This window comes from Pieris rapae, chromosome 4 (assembly GCF_905147795.1).
Source record: "Pieris rapae chromosome 4, ilPieRapa1.1, whole genome shotgun sequence".
Classification (NCBI taxonomy): Eukaryota; Metazoa; Arthropoda; class Insecta; order Lepidoptera; family Pieridae; genus Pieris; species Pieris rapae.
Window position 1 is genome coordinate 3,386,321 of NC_059512.1, and position 16,045 is coordinate 3,402,365.

At 33.0% G+C, this 16,045-nt stretch overlaps 1 protein-coding gene across 4 annotated transcripts; it reads left to right on the plus strand.

Annotated features, from left to right (window-relative positions):
- Positions 1–6,760: 6,760 nt before the first annotated feature.
- On the plus strand, positions 6,761–16,023 carry LOC110995092 (carboxypeptidase D). 4 transcript variants are annotated; one of them, XM_045627894.1, is made up of 13 exons: positions 6,761–6,942; positions 8,817–8,907; positions 9,492–9,656; positions 9,987–10,120; positions 10,271–10,407; positions 11,096–11,283; positions 11,806–11,835; positions 12,261–12,437; positions 12,523–12,641; positions 13,442–13,618; positions 13,785–13,877; positions 14,309–14,442; positions 15,149–15,266. In XM_045627894.1, exons 2-12 carry the CDS (start codon positions 8,817–8,819, stop codon positions 14,420–14,422), a joined length of 1,425 nt encoding a protein of 474 aa, XP_045483850.1. In that variant the 5' UTR covers positions 6,761–6,942; the 3' UTR covers positions 14,423–14,442; positions 15,149–15,266. The 4 variants fall into 4 exon arrangements, with proteins under 4 accessions (XP_045483850.1, XP_045483848.1, XP_045483849.1 ...); XM_045627892.1 differs by lacking the exon at positions 14,309–14,442 and having other exon boundaries at positions 6,762–6,942; positions 15,149–16,023; XM_045627893.1 differs by lacking the exon at positions 14,309–14,442 and having other exon boundaries at positions 6,762–6,942; positions 9,495–9,656; positions 15,149–16,023.
- Positions 16,024–16,045: the final 22 nt, after the last annotated feature.

A 16,045-nucleotide genomic window follows, 5' to 3' on the forward strand; every position in this document is an offset into this window, starting at 1 on the left:
AAAATAACAATTTAGAATATTTTTAGGACTATTATGAAAATTTGTATGAAATTTTCATTTTAATATTCATTAAGAATTTACATATCGCAATGATTTTCACTAACCCGGGTAATAGATTTAAATTAGAAAAAAAAACATATTTTCACATTAAGCCGAGTTCTCATTTTCAAAACACAATACAAAACACCAAACAATTTATTTGGAAAATAATTGGGCAGATTGAAATGTCGACATTACAGCTAAATACTAGAAGATAGAGCGAAAAAAAAGTCGCGCGATCTTAGTTAATATCACGATACTAATCCTAAAAATTGTATAATTAAAAACAGTAGAAAAATCGAAAAAGAAAAAATAAAATCACATTGTTTGTGCGCCGTGCTGTGCGTGTGGGTTACGTAATGCGAGGGTCCGGGAGCCCGCGCCCTCAGAGGACCGTTCCCCTCTCACCCTTCACCCCGCTGGCCTCGAGCTTTCTGCGCGAGAGGCACCCCCTCAATTTAAGACCCACAACCGCGCAATTATTCGAAGAAAACATGGGTCGATACAGCATAAAGCTCCGCGCATGCGCCCTCTTACCGTTACACACAAACGCATTCTGCAATGGCCCAGATGCATTCAAGGTGTACAACATTCAAGGCCAGTGGTTAAAAATAATTGAAAAAAGATTAATGACAATGAATTAGACCTTAATGCACTGTCGGACTTATATGTGGTCGAATCAGAATCGATTCAGAAAAGTCATATTTATTTACCAAGCCAATAGTTACATTACATAAAACACGCACATGAGACAAGACATACACATACCTACATACATCTAGGACCTCAATATGTATATATTTTCTGTACTATACATGGAAGTAAACATTTTGTAATGAACTTCATAAATTGCAAGAAGAAGAGCATATATATAAGCATAATTAAAAGCAAAGCTTAATCTTTAATAATAAATAGTCTCAATAATGTAAAATTGATATTAAGTACACCTAATACAGTTAAGTTACGATATGCGCACAGTGTTTTGTAAAGTCAAGTGTTTAGTTATGAGATGTTCAAGTTTTGTTTAATATATTCTTTATTCTAATGTTTTGTGTTATTTCAATTTATCTTACTTAACATTTTTGTGATTCTATAATTTTAGAATTGCTATAATATTTTTTTATCCCATCTCACTATAAATAGCCCACAAAATCTCACGAGACGAAACAGTTTCCGACGATACCCGAGATTCATTAGGTACAATTTATTACTCCCGGTAGAATATTATAGCATGTATCCGTTTTAAAATACATAGATGTATTTTAAAGCTAGTATATTATGAAACATCTTTGTAGACCACAACTGACTACTGTAACATTGCGCTTAGGGTAGACTAGAGATACTATAAAAGAGGTGGGAAATTCTAGTGTTCTTTCTCACATATAAAGCTTTAAACTGATATTTCCTGGCTTTGAAAAACTTAATGCTTACTAAAAATTAATTTTACTTGTCTTCTGTTTATGTATGTAACAAATTTATTCTATCTAAATCGAAGGTTGAAAATGGCGCAAGTCAATTCAATTACCTACTCGCTGTTCGCTTGCTCGTGTTTTAATAAATAGATTAGCGTTGTAGAGTTTGCAGAATTAAAATGTCAGTTGTATAGAAGATTTACAAAAGAATAAATGTTAGTTTCCTTAGATCTTAGTAGATTGTTTTACGTAAATCAAAATGTACACGAATATTTCAAACAAACAAATACCTACAAAACAAATTCGAAACAAAATGACATCGAGTCGGACGTACGTCCCTACGTTCAATGCATGTAGGTACGTTTTGAAAGCTTACTAATTAAAATATTTACAACACTATGTGTCGAACATACATTAAAATAAAAATAATAATGTTCTCGCACATTTCACTTCTTTACAATGTTATTTTCTTGACTTTAAATGTCCAGTTATTCCCCTCAAACTTTAAGACTGCTTGGTAGAAACTTGAAATGCTGGGACGACATAGACATTGACTTATTAATATCTTTTCAGCTGTAGTACAGTACAGCGTGCTTTTGACCGTGGGTACGCATGAGGCCTGCCACTGGCTTCACGCTTACCCTTCATTAAACATTTCTTGAACCTGACACGCTCCGAATCGCAACCTGTCTGCGGCTTGTGGTTACGGTCTGCGCTCCTCATAAATGTCCCTGGGGCAGTGATGTCGAAAACGGGACATCACGGTCTGCCATGACAAAAAAGTGCTGGTCGCTTCTCGAGACATACCGCAGTCAACGATAGCCGATCCCATGCCACCGTCAACGTGACAAGCCAAGTAATGACTGACCGACAGGAATTGAGACCGGACTGTGGGAGTTTGATACCATAGAAGATGGGCCGGGTGCTGGTATGGGAAGCAACCTGTTCAGAAACACGGCCCCCTTCCCATCTACATGGAACCAACAGAAGAGCTTGTGCGACTTGTGTTGCGGCTGAAAAATGCTAAAGCCTGCAAATACAGGGGTCTAGGCTACGATAGGATTTTGTCACATTCGGTGTCGAGACTGGGATCTAGCGCAATAGATCTAGGGTCTCCTTTTTATAATATATTTTAATTACATATTACATTTTAAGGTTAGTTATTATATTAGAATTATATCATGATTTCATAATAATAATAAGAACAATTATAAATATTGATTGATTCAAAACAATAATCACATACATGATGAGCACACCTCATAAACACACCTTCACGTACATACACTCACTTTAACACCAACACACAACACAGCCAAATCACGTACCACTTAGTTAAATTGAATACTTTTTGTTTGTTTGTTCCCTTTTGTTAATTTTTGAACCTTTTTGTAGTAGAATGTATGATGTATTCCATGTCTGGCTACATTTTCAGTATATTTGTTTGTTATTATATATATTATACTAAAATATATTATATGTAGTGTTAAAAATTTCATATTCATTTTGTTAGTAATAAATGTTATGGATAAAGGATAATTTAATGTTGTTTTCTTCTAGTCTTCTTTAATTTTATCACTCCTCATTTAAGGTGCAAAGTATCATTTGGAACTCCTTAGGTCTAGGAATCAGGAGCTCAGTCTTTACACTTATTAAAGAATCTCTTATTTGAGCATCTGTCCTCAATGTTTATAAGTATCATAAACTTTATTTTTAGGTTTGGTTTATTTAATTGTACATTATTATGATTAATTTAGTTATTAGCGCTTCTTACAAATTATCCTTACTATTTTAGTGGCAACCTTACTTGCCTGAAAAAAGAACTAAAGAGACAAGGCCACCAGTTGTCTCCGTTACCTGCTTTTATATAATTGTGTAATGTAAACGTAACGAAGTGTTGGTAAACATCCTTAATATCACAATTTACTTGTATTGTAGCGTGAACTCGCTCCTAGAACATTTAAAAACTTTGAGCATGTTGAAGACTCCGCCTTTGCTAAACGCCTTATAAAAATTACAGAGAAAAGATATCCAATAATTTCATCCAAAAAATAATAAATATTTTCAAAGTTCGCTTTTCAAATTTTCAAAAACCCTACGAGACATAACTGTCAAACGGAGTAGTATTTTTCCATTGCATATTATAAATGTACACATTTTTAATATGCAATTAAACTTGCATTAACTAACCTTATTTCGAAAATGCATTGAAGCGCTATCGGAAGCGTCGGAATGGAGGAAATGGTTTATCTTACAACTTCCTAAGTTATGTAGCTCGAAGTGTCGACTTACAGAAATCAAAATCTATCTTTATTATGATCTATACTAATAAAACGAACGAATAAAGAGAACGATTTGTATGTATGTATGTTTGTTGTAATTGACTCAAAAAGTACTGGACCGATTTTAAATATTCTTTTAACATTTGTATGCTATCACTGATAAATATAGGATATTTTAATGGCAAGAAAAAACAAGTACAATATATATTTTAAACCTTAGTAAAATGTTTTAAAAAGTAACCCGTTGATATTATTTATTTTGTTAGCATATTGTCTTCATCAAGTCCCGTAAAAAAGGCAGCCAGGGATACACTATGGCTAAATAAATTATTATTTAGGTACGTTTATGCCTAAATGATACAATAATAAATGTGCACTTGTGCGAAGCCGGGACGGGCCGCTAGTTGGTTATATAGTCACAGCAATATAATTTTTTTATATTGCTTAGTAAATTTATATTGCTGTGACTATATAAGAGTCATTATTGTAATATATGTATGTCTTTTCATTATATTTTATTACTTTTAAGAGCAGTGTTGGCCAAGTAACTTCAGCGGGCAACTCTTACCCTAAGGTCGTAGTAACCCGACGCTATACCAGAACTTTCTTTCTATATGCGCATTTTACAGCCTTAGACCCAAAAATTGATGGCGTCTTTTCTTCTATGCTGCCTGATTACATATTCCTCATTTAAATAAATGATTATTATATTTTGCAGGACAAAAACTGGTAATTTAGCAATGTTATCCGGAGTTACGTCTTAAGGATGTTGGAATTTTATTAACTGAAACATTACTGCACTTGGCCTACTATAGCGTTCATCTCGATATAATTACGTTTTATATGTAACAGAAAATTAAAAACACTTTTTCAAACCATTATTTAAGTTTCAGAATGAAATGGAAAATAATGCAGTTCAATAATTAATTGGGTGCACACGGTTTTATAGAAACGGAGAAATATTCTTATATGCCCCATTAAAGATGCCCATTATATACATACAGATTCATAGTAGGATAGTTTGATTGGGCTTTAAGGAGAGGGAGACTAGACTAGACGAGATATTAAACCCAGAGCCTTACAGGTCTCGCAGAACCAAGCCAATGAGATCGGGCCAACTTATTATAAAACTACAGTTTACTTTTATATAAATTTGAATAATATTGTAATTAATTTAACATTATAGTTTATCTTATATTATAAATCGTAAAAAAATCTCAGACAGCATAAACGAGTAAACGTTCATAATCTCTTCTCTTTATTGTAATCTGCACGCTTATAGAACAAAAAAGATGACATTTTTGCAACTCAAACAAGAATTGCCAAAGAGCTCTCACATGAGGGTAGTTTTATCAGATCTCTGCGACCTTGACCGAGTTGCTGAATGCAAAACTATCAGAACAAGAAAAAGTACTGCAAAGACCTTGTCGTATTGTTATTTTAATTTTAAAGTGCCTCTAGAACGTGGAAATGAAACATTCACTAAGATTTGACACTCAATCATTCAAAGCATAATTAAGGCAAGAGGCAAAACCTTTGAGTGTATGTTAAAGTAACTAACTTAAGGAACTTATAATAAAGAAAAAACCTAAAGCATGTTATGTTCGTCGTCTATCAATCACGCCACATTAAATCAGAAAAAGGTAATCATTTTATTTTTTTACTTGGGGAAATGCATTGCGCATACTCTTCCACGGCGCGACTGTTTGGTGCAGAAAGGTTATGTGGGACTCACTATTGTGCATAGTACCAATACCCATACCCCAAGGCGCCACCAACAATCGCCTTATGCGGGATGCGGAGACAACAACGATACCAGCAGAGCCTTATCCGCTTCCCGTCATACGATGCTGCGGTTGTATCTGCCTCTTCACGCCCATTGTTGGTTTGTAAGGATACTTGACACAGCAAGTATCCTCACGATATTTGCATTGTACATATACATTTATTGTAAGGTTTCAATTAATACTTATAATAACGTGTAAAAAATACATATTATTACTAAATACGTGTCCAATTCGGGAACGCCACAGCCGTGCTATTTTGTTATGCTATGATATGTGTTCGTTGGTCTGGGCGGACCCCGGTTGTGTACTTTTCTATCCATGTTCGTCAACACTTGCTTCTATAGTAAAGGCAACGCGCAATGTATTTACCCAAGTAAAAAAAAATATCGTGAGGAAGCCGGCATGCTTTAGATTTTTTGTGTTTGTATTTCTTTCGACTTTGGAAGAAACTGTCTTTGTGTATGTTTCGTGTCCTGTTTTTTCATGTTTTGTGATGTAAAGAAAAGTATTATTAATATAATCGTATCAAATTCGTAGGCGAATAAGTTTTCTTATATACTGAATATATTTAGTAAGTAAATAATGCAATCCAACTGTATTAGAATTAAACAGTATTGGTTCAGTACAATTTCCCAGGCGGATGCAGGAAATTGGAGAATATTGGCTGAGTGCCCTTTTTCTTTTTTCCTAATTGATAGATAGATACTCAAATTATATAGTCACAATATAATAGGCATATAGGTCACAATTCGCATATATAGAAGCATAGGGATATTTTAAGAGTATAACAACTGTTTTACAAAGTTGTGTCACAGCAAAAAATTTTCTGTCTTATTTTGAAAATATAATTCAAGTTTAGGTGGCTACAGTGAATATCACCATACATTGTATATTTTTCAGACACATAATAATTTTAAAAGATATCAGAAAGGTAACGTAGAAGTAAACAGATTAAACTTGAAGGTTACTGGAAGTTGCTTCAAATTACCTATTAATATAAAATATTAATGTAATTTTATCTTCGGGAAAAGCGTTTGACACTCCAACGTCACGGCCTCTATGAATAACTTTATACCGTCACTTATGCCGCGACTAGAGAAGAAAATTACCAAGTAGAACAGTCATAAACTAAACCTTATTCGTTTGAGATAGAGGCCTATAGAGGCTTGTTTCAAGAGAAAGTGCTTTCCGATCATGTGTCTGTGTACGTCGACGCAGATGATGCGGTACCCGTGGTTAGCACTTAGCAGAGCGCTCTCAGTCGCCAGTTGAGCTTCAGGCGTTCGGTCAAAAGGACTGATTTGTCCCTGTTTTGACTTACGCGACCACATTCCAAACGCGAGTTATTATAAGATACGTGACTTATAAATGAGAACAAAAAACTTTTAGTGTTTATAAAACCGAAAACAATTTCGGTACGAGGTATGTTGTTTATGTTTTAAAACTTTTAAGCTTAAAAACTTTAGAACAAAGAAATACTTACTTATTTACGTATTAAAGTTTTCTTTTTAAACAACAGTTCCCTTTAAACTATATTTTGGATATGATGAAAATGCTATGTCAGGTTACGATTTAGGCGTCTATTTTATATGTTTCGCTATAATTTTTATAAGGAATTTACATTTATCTAATATTTTGTTGATGAGCACGAACCTAAGAAAATACCGCATAAAAAGTTTTGATATCGTGCAATTAAATATTGTTTGTGTCCCGCTGGTGCATAGCGATTATATACCAGTTCACATATTTAATATTAATAATTGCTATTGACCTCTTTACCGTTTTCAAGGTTGTTCTCGCCTTTGAATTTAATTTTAAACGCTGGCTTGAAAATATTAATGACTTTATAGGGCAAAATTTGATGAGAAGCATAGGGATATTTTATGAGTTAAACAACTGTTTTACAAGTTGTGTGTCACAGCGAAATGTTTGTAAAGTGTCTGTGTTATTTTGAAAAAGTTCAAGTGCCCAAAATGAATCACGACATAAGTAAGGCGAATACGTTAAGTTATGTACTACTTGCAGAATCGCTTAGCAATTCAAATCGCATTTGTTTAAAACTTTCACTGAGCAAAAAGTGTGTTGCATTGTTTGTTGATCGTCACGATGTGAAAATCAAGAGTTTTAATTAGTATTTTTTTAGGTAATTAACAGTATAGGCTTAAGTCATTGTGTAAATCTATACGTTTATCTACGTAAAAACAAGTTGAGTTAGGGATTTAGAATGTTCATTGTTATGTGTCAATATCAATAATGTTTTCATAAAAGAGTATATTATAACGTATCTTATATTGTTATTGTACCTTTAAAATGGGTTTTCCTCACTATATATACATGAATTTATTATAAGTATAGATATATCCCCTGTGTAGGCTAGCTTTTGCAAAGTTACGAAAACTTGTAATTTATAATACGTCTAGATGACTCTGCGGAAAAAGGCATTAAGTAGAACATTTAAATCTTAGGCCACAACAATAAATCCTCGGCAATGGTTTGTGATACCGCTATAACTTTCTTTTTTCTATACGAAAACCAGCACGAATATGACCTAATAAAAGTCAAGGAATTAAATTGTTAAAACTTACCGTTATGTATATTACAAGTTACATATTTAAAAACTTAAAAGTAAATAGTAGATAACGAGTTTTAATACCATAATCTAGTTTAATCAGTAGCCGGCTAGGAATAATAAACAACAAAACCAAATGTGAATAAAACATAGTGATGAGTACGTATCTACATGAAAAGGTTTTTATATAAACTCTCTATAAATTTTTCACACAGTATAGTTGATATACTAGCTAACCCAGTGACCCTCAAATAGACCGGTCGTGATAGTGCCTTGCCCACTTGCCCAGTGGACCACCAATAATTACAAAGCGGAAGAAGTTATTTACTTTAACTTGGTTTAAATTTGTGCATTATTAATAAAATATGTCTATAAATGGAACTTGGGGCATAGATTTTTTAAATTCCAAATCGCAAAAGAAACTATTAGGACTAAATTGCTATAATAATACATGATGTACAATATGAGTTAATAATAAAATATAACACGGAAATGGGACATTTAATTATTTGTTTCATCTATATAATTGAAGACATGAGTGGATGAAGGTGATCTGTCGTATTTTCAGTATTCAGGGTTTTTGTACCACCATAGCATAATAAATTATACCACACCACCTTCATCCACTCACTTCTTCAATTATTAATAATGACGTTAACTTACGGTAGTTTACGATTAATTCATGTTATATTATAAAATATCATTATAATAGAAGTAATTATTTCAGATGGGTTGGAAAATAGAGATTTGTCGCATATTCTTATTGCTGAGCATAGTAGGAACGACGTGGGCGCAACATGCGGATATTCATTTGCCTGGTATGTACATATTTATTTGATAATTCCTTGCAAAATAAGTACAAATATAATCGTCAAATAATAAGAGGACTTTTGAATTCTTAAGGCCAATATAATAATAATATTATATTAGCCTTAAGAATATATATATATATATATATATATATATATATATATATATATATATATATATATATATTGCAGTGGATGGCTCTCTGCAATAATGTAGTGACTCTCAGTATTAAACAAAGATTAATAGTACACAGTCACGAGTAAAGATATATGGGATAAAATAATAAACAATACGACGACCGACATATGACTTGAACTAGATTAATATATGAATCTACATAAAAATTCAAAAAAATGTAAATGAAAAATTTAATACGTTTGGTCACTATGGCATACCTATTTTACATTTCTTCGTCACTCGTACTATCTACCAGTCGCAAACTTAAGTCTTCAAATACCTCCTTTGCCTCTGCCTTTTCTAAGTTTTATTTAATGTCTTATTTTACAAACATTTCTCATAAATTTTGTACATAAGGCAATAAAGGATAAATAAATAAATAAATACATTTGAATAACATATTCATATAATAAAGCAGGACAAGATCAACCTAATGAAGGTGAGCAAGAGTCCCGTGATGGTGGTACCGATCTGGAGTTCAGCTATCACGACCATGACCAGATGACACGATATCTACGAGCAGTATCTACTCGTCATCCTTCTCTTACTGCGCTCTACTCTATCGGAAAGTCTGTGCAAGGTATACGGATTAATTAAACCTATTTCATTATTTCAATTGATGACAATATGTTCGTTCCGTAGCAGGTTATTAAAAAAACATTTTGTGTTTAATCAGATAAAAGTACTTCTTGTCTCATTCGCTAACTGGTTTTGGTACAGAAAGCTAAAACACACAGTTAAAAATCGTGAATTTTCACGAAAATAAAAAGACTATTAATATTTTTTTCATTTTGTCTATAATTGATCTAAGACATGCCTTTCCCACGCATGAATAATATGTAGTAGTATCAGTAACTCAATTAGAAAAGGCGTTTAAAATGTGTTATTTAAATTAATTTATATATTTTAGGACGGGAACTGTGGGTGATGGTTGTATCAGCTTCACCATACGAGCATATGATTGGCAAACCCGATGTCAAGTACGTAGCAAACATACACGGAAACGAAGTCGTTGGAAGGGAGTTACTTTTGCATTTAATTCAGGTAAATTTGTTTAAATTATTTGCTTCTCTAATAAAACAGTTCATTTCTGTATATGGTACTGGGATGTTTATGGATTATGTACATATGTTCAAACGTAATAGAGGTATTTTAATGTTCGTCTACCTACAAATTATTGTTCTAAAATTTCAGTACCTAGTGACGTCCTACGAGAGCGATTCATACATAAAGTGGTTATTAGACAACACACGTATTCACCTCATGCCGTCAATGAATCCTGACGGGTACTCAATCTCGCGAGAGGGACAATGCGACACAATTCATGGCAGGTAAATACTTTGCTTGAGTTGGGTATTTCTAGTGCGTGGGTTGCTGTTGGGTAGGTGAAGGACCTTAACTCACGGGACCAATAACTGTGTCTTTGATGTTAGAAAAGACGGAAGGGTGCTCGTATTTTCGGCAAAGGGTTTATATAAAACGAGAAGACTGCGGGGACAATTTTTCTATTTAATTTTCCTTGAACTCTGAGGAAAGTTTGAAAGAAAAAAATTCAGACATAAACAAACACGAAACTTAAATGTAAAACAAAAAAAGCAATATTTTATGTACAATGCCATTTTTGTGTATTGCGACCTTGACACATTTTTTAAATCGTTTAAATAAAATCATATCCATGTTCTATCAATATAAAAGAAATCACATGTTGCACATGCAATTACAGTTGACACCATACAAAAATATTGAGGAATCAGAGCGAGACCAATTAAATAGCCGTTATTTTTAACATTATTAAGCTATTTTTTCCATGACAATTTTGTCACCAACTATAATCACTCGCTTTTATTGGTTGAGGAGGCTTTTCTAAAATGTTAGCCACACGAAGGGGTCGATCCTTGCACTGTGATTTATTTACTTAGGTACATGAAAAAAAGTCACAGATATATATAAATGTACTATTAACCCAAATTAGTTGAAGAATAAATGTGTATAAGATATGAAACTCCAGTTTTATTACAGGCACAACGCTCGTCGATATGATTTAAACAGAAACTTCCCTGACTTCTTCAAAGCAAATACCAAGCAACCCCAGCCTGAAACTGAAGCAGTTAAGGAATGGATTAGTAAGATACAGTTCGTGCTTTCGGGATCTCTACACGGAGGAGCCCTGGTTGCCTCCTATCCATTTGATAACACGCCCAGCTCTAGTAAGTATAATTAAAGATTTTATGATGCTATTGCGGTTTTACCGTCTAATTTTACAAGTTTAACTCGGAAGGAATCACGTCTCGTCACCATATTACATTAACTTTAAAACATTTCAGTCTCAAGTATGCGAAAATAATATTATTGAATATACGTAGTAGAATATGTAGTTACATATTTAAAAGCGAAACTACAATCTAGATTTTGTCTAATGTTTCATTTACAAATAATATCGAATCTTCGTCGAGAAAAGTAAGTGTAGTGTTCACAAATAAATTGGCAAGAGACTTCGGTCTACGCTAAAAGTAAATGTCAATTAGGATATTTGATAAAAGTTGATTTTGCCAGTTGAAGAATAAATTATATTTTGATTTTATGAGCACCTTGTATTTATAGCAAGAGGTAGTTAGTTATATTTAAAGTCTTTTAAGAATGTAATAAAATGTACAAATAGGCTAGGCTTTTTACTTTGTACTTTTATCGTTATGGATCTGTAGCTTCCTGTTTTCCATGCTGCCTCATAGGGATATGCAGGTCCTCGGTATTGTGTTCAGGTAATGTATTGCTAAATGGAGAGTTTTCATTGTTTGATTATGTATTTTAATTGTGTTAAGAAAGTTTTAACAGGTAAAACGATTTAGGTATATTTTGGTATCACGGTGAGTATCGTAGGTGAATTTATATAAACCTATATTCCTAAATAACTCAACTATTAGATTCTTCCCGTTTAGAAAGCCTAGCGATAGTAGTATCGGTATAACTGACATTAAGGAAGTAATGGTGTACCTTCCTAAAGCCTTCATTAACCTCCTTTATTTAAAACTCACTAGTCTAAAATAGTTCTACCTTGACTATACAAACATCTTCACTATAGAAATCTTGTATGAAAATAAGTAAGATAATTTATGAGAGTTCCTTTAAAAAGACATGGATAAATTGATTAACCTTGTGTTTCGTCCTACATATCCCTTAAACGCAGTGTTCCAAAGCTACGCACACTCCCCCTCAATCGCTCCCGATGATGATGTATTCCGTCACCTGGCGCTCGTCTACTCCAACAACCACGCCAAAATGTCACGTGGTGTTTCATGCAGGAGCGAGATACCGAGGTTCGAAAAGGGCATCACTAATGGAGCTGCTTGGTATCCACTGACCGGTATGTTTCTATACTTAATAAATTCCTAGCTAATACTATTAGATAATGGCTTCATAGAAAATAATTTTTTGAAAAAATTATGCAGGAGGAATGCAGGATTATAACTATTTGTGGCACGGCTGCATGGAAATCACATTGGAGATATCTTGTTGTAAATATCCACCCGCACATGAATTAGCGAAGTATTGGCAGGATAATAGACAGGTATGTAAATTAACTACTTACTACGTACGTAAATTAATTAACAACAAATGTAATTAAATACTTTTAATTACATTTTATGAAATGTACAGAACCGGTTATGATCTTCGCGCGCAGTCTATGTAACATTATTATTTCTTTTTTCAATTATCATTAGAAATACTTCTGTCGAAACTATACAGTTTGTCCGATGACTGGGTAATATTCTTGTAGAACGTAGCATTAAAGTCCTAGTTGACGGCGTGCTCCGTAAGATTGTGTGCGAGAGAACCCTGTTCGATCTGAATGATGCATCGATCTGACATCGATGAGAACCGTAACAAACTTGTTTCCAAAATTGAAAAAATACTGGAGAAAGTTTCTGTGTGTGGGGTAGTTGCAACCTAACAAAGACTCAGGTTTGTTCGTTTTGTCGGATCTCCTCAATTTGACGGCGCTCTCATTAGTACTTCACATAGCCTCAGTATTCTTCGGTTGGAATATCGAAAGAAGTCCAATTCCGCAGTCATCAGGAAGAAAAAGCCTTCCAAAAAACTGGCTATGGGCTAGTATGCAGTTTTGCAAGGCTCAAGTACGACCTAATATGGAATACTGCTCACATTTTTGAACTTCTTACTTTTTTACTTACCAAATTCAGCAAAAACCTTGTCGAATTATAAACCTCCAACCTTGACTTGAGTTTCTCTCTCTCTACGCAGAAACATTGCGTCAAAGAAAAAATTTGATTACGATTCTGAATAAAATCATTAAAAAAGGATAAACTCTGTAGAATTGTAGAAGAACTACATTTATATTGTTCACAGTCCCTGATAAAATACTTGGCGGAGGCTCACCGCGGTGCCCACGGGTTCGTAATGGATGATAATGGTAACCCCGTGGAGAGTGCCGCCATTCGGGTCAAAGGACGTGAGGTCACATACCACACAACTAAATACGGAGAGTTCTGGCGCATTCTACTACCAGGAACATACAAATTGGAGGTAATTCTCTTTTTGAAGATTCGCGGCCACACCATTGGTCACCATGCCAGAGTATATCTTTTTTTTTTAATGCGGCACACATTTAAATGTTTTATTTTCTTGTACTAAAAATTAGTAAACATTTTAAAGTATGAATATCAAATGTATTTTATGTACTCTTTTACAGGTCTCCGCAGAAGGATACTTACCCCAAGAAGTAGAGTTCTTTGTGATTGAAAGTCACCCAACACTTTTAAACGTTACCCTTCATTCGGCGAAAGTACGTACCAATCCATTAATTTGATAAATATTTAAATTGTATATAAAAATACAACCTTAAGATTAGATACCCTATAACTTGTTGTGCTCTTTATGGTGGCGGTTGTATTTTATTAATGTATTACTTTAACAAGAAACTTAATAGGAATTGTAAATATGATGATAATCCTTTCAAATAGAGAAATTTGTTAGCCTACGTACTTTTGCAAATCATGTGTTCGAACATTGGTGCATAACTCCAATGGAATCATCTATGGACGTAATTTAGAGTAGCTTGGCTAAAACCTACACCTTAAAAACTAAAAATCTATGATTTTGTTTAATGATTGAAAATACACAAACCAAATTACTTGTTACTAGTTGCTTGAATATTAATATGTAATTATACGAAATTGCCTACAGATTATTATGTTTGTATATAATGCACTCTAGGATTACCCGCCTTCTGGTGCAATGGCTAAACAGGTTACAAGGAGACCAAACAAAAATAATACTAAAACGACAACTTCGAAGGTAGATGGGACGATCTCCTTTCCACAAGAATAAACCTTCGATTAGATTTAGACGTATGTTACTTGTATATATAACGTTGTTTTGGCTTAGATGTTTATGGTAAAAAATATGCTTTATTATTATATTAAGAAACGTGTAACAATATTATAAAAATGAATAAATGGAAATTAAATGCTTTTGTATAAAGTAAAATAATAACACTTTATAATTTATATCTTAGAGAGAAACGTCTTATTTTCATTTTGTATTTTTTTTAAATCTTGTTACACTATCGTTTCCTTTGCGATATTTCCTTAATGATTTCATTCATTTTATTTATCTAATATTGGTATTAAAACTCTGAAGCCGCATAGGGCTTGCGCTATTGTTTGCATGATTAAAGATTTGCACAGCTAACATATCCCATACTCTGAAGTTGGAGTGTTCAAAAGTTTCATAATTATCTTGGCTAATATTGCATAAGCATCTATAAAAGGTAAGACGTAAAAATCCATCACATCTTCATACATTATTTTTAATTCCCATTATCGCCCATATTCATAATAAGTTCAAGTAATATTCTCAATTACAAATGTTGCTTGGGACTAGTGCTAACTATTGCTAACTAAATATTGCTATTTGTAAAGTCTTCAGGTTTATGAAGTCAAAGAATTAAATGCCGCAGCAGCTACAACAAAAAGCGGCTAATAAATATTATTATTCATGTTTTGAATATAGAATACGTACAAAAAGATTTTTTAATCATCATATTTTTCTTAGCGAATCGACGGAGGTCCATATTACCGACCTGCAGGACCACCAAGACCGCCACCTGCCCCCACGCAGTCTCCTGGACTCTTCTCTACGTTTACTTCCTCAATTAATAGTTTTGTCTCAAGTATATTTGGATAGTAAATAATAGAAAAGCATTCGTATATCACCTACCGACTAGACTAGACTTTAAATGTTATTTAAATAAGACGTTGCGCATTTTATGATATTAATGTATTTTATTGTTTATTCTTTTGTTACAAACACAGAATAAACAATATTTGGTACTATCAACTTTTTACACAATTAATGTAAAATACGTATTTAAAGTAGACTCGAATCCTTTTGTCACTTGCAGGTTTATTTTTTTTAACAAAATAATTATATAAATCTGTGTTACACACATAACAATTCACAAAAATAACAAAAAAATACTTTTGATCTCGATGTTTGCTTGTAAGATGATGTTTAGACATAATTAATTAGTCGTATGAGATTTATTTAAAAACGATTATAAAATTTACAAATAAATAAGAAAAGATTAAAACAGTTTTACTAATAAAAATCTTTGTATATAAAGTTGTATTAACTGCTTAAGGTTCCTAGGTTATTATTTATTACGGCTAGATAGTATTAGGTATCTACGGCATGTACCATAATAGTGAAGAAAAGTTAAACGCATAGATTTGTTGGTTATTTGGCGAATAGTATTGACGCTTTACTTCTATGAAATAATATTTCGATACTTAAGTCGAATTTTCCTTCAACTTACCCTATAGTTCATCTCTATATTTTGTAAGTATTAAGCCTTATGCCTATTTATTAAGGGACCATAAATATGTTAGCAAATTATAGATCACATTAATAAATTATTGATAAAATTATTGAACTTTTTATTATACCAAT

Excerpts from the sequence above, each read along its gene's own strand:
- LOC110995092 (XM_045627892.1), top strand. The coding sequence starts at position 8,817 with ATGGGTTGGAAAATAGAGATTTGTCGCATATTCTTATTGCTGAGCATA. Across the intron at positions 10,121-10,270 it reads TACTTTTGCATTTAATTCAG|TACCTAGTGACGTCCTACGA; the intron begins GTAAATTTGTTT and ends CTAAAATTTCAG. Across the intron at positions 11,836-12,260 it reads GTCCTCGGTATTGTGTTCAG|TGTTCCAAAGCTACGCACAC; the intron begins GTAATGTATTGC and ends CCTTAAACGCAG.